The sequence below is a fragment of the Echinops telfairi genome, unplaced genomic scaffold, assembly GCF_000313985.2.
Source record: "Echinops telfairi isolate 266 unplaced genomic scaffold, ASM31398v2 ScPeMD7_28;HRSCAF=97, whole genome shotgun sequence".
Taxonomy (NCBI): Eukaryota; Metazoa; Chordata; class Mammalia; order Afrosoricida; family Tenrecidae; genus Echinops; species Echinops telfairi.
In genome coordinates this window covers 4,313,766-4,320,022 of record NW_022103925.1, presented here as the reverse complement: position 1 = coordinate 4,320,022, position 6,257 = coordinate 4,313,766, and the positions used below count along the sequence as shown (strand labels likewise).

At 54.2% G+C, this 6,257-nt stretch overlaps 1 protein-coding gene across 1 annotated transcript in view; it reads right to left on the bottom strand.

Moving 5' to 3' along the window:
- The window catches only part of EVC2 (EvC ciliary complex subunit 2), a 113,501-nt gene that overhangs the window by 49,276 nt on the left and 57,968 nt on the right, over positions 1-6,257 (bottom strand). The window contains exons 9-11 of the mRNA XM_045289481.1: positions 3,700-3,939; positions 2,504-2,679; positions 1,397-1,448 (exon numbers count right to left, since the gene is read on the bottom strand). Coding sequence (XP_045145416.1) covers positions 1,397-1,448; positions 2,504-2,679; positions 3,700-3,939 — 468 coding nt within the window. The remainder of the gene's footprint in view (positions 1-1,396; positions 1,449-2,503; positions 2,680-3,699; positions 3,940-6,257) is intronic.

Below are 6,257 nucleotides of genomic sequence, written 5' to 3'. Positions count from 1 at the left end.
TGAGAGGAGCCATACCAGGAGGGGAAGGGGAAAGTGGGGGGAAAAGGGGGAACCAATCACAATGATTGACATATATCCCCCTCCCAGGGGGACAGACAACAGAAAAGCGGGTGAAGGGAGACATCAGTCAGTGTAAGACAAGAAAAAATCATAATTTATAAATTATCAAGGGTTCATAAGGGAGTGGGAGGAAGGAGGGGGAAAATGAGCTGATACCAAGGGCTCAATAGAAAGAAAATGTTTTGAAAGTGACGATGGCAACAAATGTTCAAATGTGCTTGGCACATGGATGGATGGATGGATTGTGATAAGAGTTGTATGAGCCCCAATCAAATGATTTTTTAAAAAGGAGTAAGAAGAGATCCAGAGAGATAGATGGGGGAAGATGGCCGTGTGATGGAAGGAGGCAGAGGCTGGAGGGATGCATTTACAAGCCAGGGATCACCAGCCGACCCTGAGACCATAGGAACTACACAGTGCCCAGCTCCCACCAGCAACCACTCTGTGAAAGACCACCACAGTAGGACTAGGACAGGATGGGAGAAAAATATGGAACAAGATTCAGAATCCCAAAAAAGACAAAGCTTATTTGTTAGAAGGTCCCCAGATGGTGGCCCTTAGTCATTCTTTGAGCAAGGAGCTGAGCTCTCCTCAGGGCTCGATGGGCAGCGCAACCATGAACAATCACGCCAGGACAGTAGGGACTCCTTAGCAGTTAGCCGCCTGCCAGCAAAGAGCAGCGTTGGCCCAGGGATAAAACCCAGGAGGCAGGAAGGGAGAGGACAGAAAGGCAGGTGGAAATGGTACACACAAGGAGGCAGAGGGCAGAATGCCATTGCATTGTGGGAACTGACGACAATGTAATGTCATGAAACAAAATGAGTGCAGTCTGTTGAATGAAAACCAATTGGCTTTCATTTTTGGTCTTCGTTCTTGCCGAACCGGAAGCTGGGAGAGAGGGTTGGGGCAGACCGATGCTCCCATTGGCGCCCCAGAAGGAGTGACCCTGGACAACACCTTGGTTTTGGGTTCCCAGCCCCAGACCTGTGAGCGAGTAAGTATCTGTCCTTGCCAGTCATCCAGTTTGTGGGACCTGGATTCGGCAGCCCTGAGAAAACTAACCCAGGACACCAGTTTGTTTGTGTGCAACTCCACACCAAAATACGATCCCCTGGCCCCCAGAACCTGTGAGTGTGACCCGGTTTGGAAATAGGGTCTTTGAAGAAGTTAACAAGACCCATGGGGTCATCCCGGAGGAGGGTGGGTCCTAATCCAATATGAGGCAGGTACTCTTCCCAAAGCCTCCTTGTGTTTACCATGTCCATCTGTCCTCCTTGCCTCTCCTTCTTGCCTGGTGGGTCGAACCCAGCCAGAGGCACTCAGTGACCTGCCTGACCATCTGCTCCTGAGAGCTCAGTGCCTGGAAAACCCCACGGAGCAGCCTTGCTCTGCACAAGTGGGGTCCTCGTGAGTCAGGGTCAACAAGGCAGATGGACACCACACCAACGACAACAGCGACATCAAGCTGGCTGCTAGTGGATAGGAGTTTGTGAGAGGTTGTGTCAACTAGGCTTCCATAGGAACTGTGGGGGGAGTTTAATCAGGTTACAGCTTGATTGGACAGCAACGAGATCAATGGCTTTCCAAGGCCGACCCCCACTTCTCTTTTTCTCCCTGGTGATCAGACCAGCGTGCTGCTGCTTGAGCTAGTTCCTTGCCTCAACCGTGTGCTGCATTGCCCGTGGGCCAAGCTAACCCATGGACTGTGTCCCTCCTTTGAGACCTGCTTTGCCACGCTGCTGGTGGATCGTGTTGAAGGAAGTACATCGCTGGAGCTTAAGATTCCTGTTTGCTACACTCCTGGTGACTACCATTGCCCCACCCTGCTGTCTGCTTGTGGGCCAACTCTACCTCTTACCTGAGGGCAGACTGCTGTCTGCTTCCTTGGCCTTGGCCTGGCAGCCTGAGTGAGTTGAAGGACCTTCAGTGTTTGAATTGTTCCACGAAAGTGAGTTGAACTGAGCCCTCTGTACCTATCGATCTATCTATCTATCCATCGATCGATCTATCTATCTATTCATAAGTCTTCTGGTTTTGTTTCTCTAAAGAACCCTCCCTAACACAGGGTTGAAGCCAAATGATGAACATGTGCCTTGATTATCACGTCCGTCTATCAAGTCCACAACGCAAGGAGCTATTCCAACAAGAGACCGGCTTCTTCACAAAGCAGCCAGAGCAGATGATGAGTGAGCAAGAGCAAATGTCGCCCCGGATAGAGGCAACGTTTGTAAAAAAAAGGGGGGGAAGACCCTCAAAGAGTGGGTGGACACAGTGACAGCAACAACGGGCTCACACAACAATGGGGAGGACGGTGCGGGACGGGCGGGGCTGCTGCGTGCGGTTGTACGCGGGGCACTGTGAACCGGAAAGACTCGACACACCCATCAAGGAGTGTCTCGGGAGGAGCCTGCGGCCGGCTGGCTGGGTCTGCGTGGGGTTTTACCGCTCGTGTTTCTGGATGAGGCGGGTCAGCTGAGCAGCTGCGGCATTCAGAAGGCCCTGGGCCCGGGTCTCCGAGGACTGCATGGTCTGGATCAGGTACTCCCTGTGGCCGAACCTCTTACTTAGGTGATACCTCTTCGTGGCCTGGAAGAAGTCCATCAGCTCTTCCACATGGGCCTGGTTTGTTTTTGTTTTTAAGAGAGAAAGAGGGGGGAGTTACGCCTAATTAAAACCAAAGAGAGAAGTCTATCCCGGCGTTGAATTTTCTAAGTGGTGCTTCCCTCCTATTGGGTTAGACCCACCCTACTCCAGGATGACCTCATGTCAACTTGTCAGCTTCTTCAAAGACCGTGCTGCAATTCATCAAGCCAATACTGCCTTGTACTGACCCTACCGAACAAGGTGGCACTGCCCCTTCGAGTACCCTATCTTTCTCCCTTGGAACGGTGGGTGGTTTCGAACGGCTGACCTTGCAGGTAGCAGCCCAATGCAGAACCACTATGCTGCCCAGGTTCTTTAATACAGACACACACACAGTACGTGGGATCCATACATCCCCCACCCACCCGTCTGCCTGCTGTACTCTGATGGCTCGCCTATCACTGAGACAGGAAGCTGAGCCCAGGTGCTTGGAATAGGAACAGGATCGCGGGATGAGGGGGCCTGGCTCCAGTGGAGCGTCCAGACTGAGGTAGACTAGAACAAAGACCTGGCGGTCCACTTCTCAACATGAGTGAGTGGAAGCCTCTGGATCGCTGCAGGAGTGACCCATCACGGGGGGAGGACACCAAGGATGACCTCAGGTGAGCCTCAGGGCTGGCCAGCTCACCCGCTGTCCCGTTTTCATTGCAATGGCTATTGAGGGAAATCACGCCCAGCCCCGGCTGGCCGGGGGTCAGCTCCTACCACCTTGATCACCGTGAGCGTGGGCGCTGGACACCCGTGAGACAGGTGAGCTCACCTGCACAAGTTCACCAGGTGACAGGGTGGAGGTGGAATTCACACCCAGCCCTGCCCGCCCCCTGCTCTCCGGGGACTCCCTGCAGCCAGAGGCAGAAGGAGAGAGTTGGTTGCTGGCACTGTCCTGGAGAAGGGACCTGCGCTCCCTGGAGAGGAGCGGCGGGTGGGGGGCAGCCGAGGACAGCGACTGCCTGAGGGCAGCCTGGTCCGAGGGAGCGTTACCTGGCTCTCCGTTACCTGGCTCTCCGAGTAGTCCTGCAGCAGCGTTCTGGCCGCCTCCGGCGTCAGCTCCCCGCTGAGAAGCGCGCTTTTGATCTGGGTGAAAAAGATCCTGTGCAGCTCGCTCCGCTGGAAGAGGGCCAGCTGCCGGTGCGCCTGCGCGAGGTCCTCCTCCTGCCGCAGGGCCAGTGCCCTTCGCAGGTGCCCCTGCTCCAGGCCGTGCAGGGTCCGCAGCAGGCTGCTGCACTCAGCCGCACACTGCGGGGACAGGGTCAGCTGCGTGAGGCATCGGCCTGGGGAACACGCACACATGCACACACACAACCAGCACGCAGGCATGCAGGTGCACGCATGGATACGTGTACACACAATCACACGTGCACACACACACAGGCACGTGTATACATGCCACAAACACACTGGTACATGTATGCAGGTGTACATGGACCGACCTGTGCAGATGTACATGGGCAGGTGTACATAGACCTGTGCAGATGTACATGGGCACAAATGCACATGTAGTGAAAATTTGAGCGTACATACATGTACACATACACACAAGACAAACACATGGAATGAACACAGTGGCACAAGTACACTTGCACACAAGTACGTGCATATGTGCAGTGAATGCAGGCATATGGACACAAGTATATGTACACATGCAATGAATGCATGGATTTATGTACACACGTGTGTACACGAGCCATGTGCACGTGCAATTAACATGAGCACATGTACAGACACACCACATGTATGCAGGTCTTCACATAGGTGAAACACGGGCACAAGCACCCATGTGCTCAGTGGCACACACACAGCACACGTATGTGCACGTATGCACCCACATGCACTTATGCAGTGTACCTGGCAAACACACACAGTGAACACACTGCCTGCATTGTATACATGTGCACACACAGGCACATGGGACGTAAAATCCACACGTGGCGTGTTCACGCGTGTGCACACATACGCATTCATGTCACACTGTGCACGCACAAAGGCATGCAATGAGACACATGTGCATATATGTGCCTACACATAATTCACCGATGGCCACCCCCACACATACTGAACACAGACACATGTCAACACACACACATAACATCTGCCACCCGCTGTCATCGAAGAGGCGCGCGTGCAGGAGGCAGCGGTGTTTAACCCCACCTGTCCCCTGCCCCATCCGCCGTATGCTTTCCAGAGCCATCTCAGAGGCAGACAATTCACTAGGGAGGGAATCTGCGGATCAAACTGGCTGGAAATTGCTGCCCACACGGAAAACACTCGGGCCTGAGAGTGTCTGCTCTGAGGCTCACAGGCTGCTCCCACCAGCCCCCATGCTCAGCGACGGGCAGCAGAGAAGGAGCTGCCATCGGGCCCAAATCGAGAGGGTTTGAGAAGCCAGAGATGGTGGGGGAAGTGGCTGCTTGGGACAGGAGGGAGGGTGGGAGACAGCCTTGCTGAATTCTCACTTCCATTACCAGTCTAAGTCACGTGTCCGGGGGGCAGGACTCTAAGGCCTCCCGTTGGTGTACTCGCCCATAAACCCCTCCTCCTTGAGCATGAGTCATGACTTACAGCAAAAGCTGGGGTGGGTGGGCTCAGGCAACCCAAAGCCATGGAAGCAGGATGGACGGCTAACGGTGTGGTCCTGAGCTCACCTGGAAACTTTAAACCTCAAACCTGAGCCCTGCCCGACCCAAACAAGAGCTTCTGCCTGCAGCACGGTGCTGTGGCCAAGATTCAGCCGGTGGTGCTGGTGGTGGTGTTAGACACCCGTGAGTCGGTTCTGACCCGTAGCAACTCTACGTACAGCAGAAGGGAACATGGCCCGCTCCTGCGCCCCCTCACCATGGTCCTGTGGGAGCCCACTGTGGCAGCCACTGTGTCCGCCTATCACGTCAAGAGCCCTCCTCTCTCGCTGCCCCTCCACTTCACCAAGCATGAGGCCCTTCTCCAGGGACTGGTCTCTCCTGACAACACGTGGGTATTCGCTTTCCCGAGTCAACCCTGTTTAGAAGTGAAGATGGTGACGCTTGGTCTCAGGTACTTTGGCATATTATCAGGAGGGGTCAGTCCCTGGAGAAAGACAGTCCAAAAAGATGGCAAACCAAGCCACTGCCATCAAGCTGATTCCGACTCCTAGCAACCTTGGGGGCAGAGGAGCAGGGTTTCTGAAGCCGCGACGCTGTCCAGAAGCAGAAAGCCATGCTTTCCTCCTGCGGGGTGGCTGGTGGTTTCAAACCGCTGACCTTGTGTTTAGCAGCATGCTTAGTGAAAACGAGCATCAGCAGAAATGAGAGGGTCATCATGAGATTGATGGACACAGGACTGCAAGAAAGGGCTCAAACGTGGCAACGATTGGGAGGGCGAAGCAGGATCAGGGAGCACTGCATACACAGGCCCTACAACAACAATCGAGTCTAAGGCAAAAGCCCTTTCAGAACAGGAGCCCAGCCGTCATCAGCTCCATCTACAAGTCTGTCCTCTGCAGTCAAAGGATTACTCCCTAACAGCATGCCTGAGAGGTAGTAAGCAAAGCAAAAAACTCACTACCATGGAGTCAATGCTGA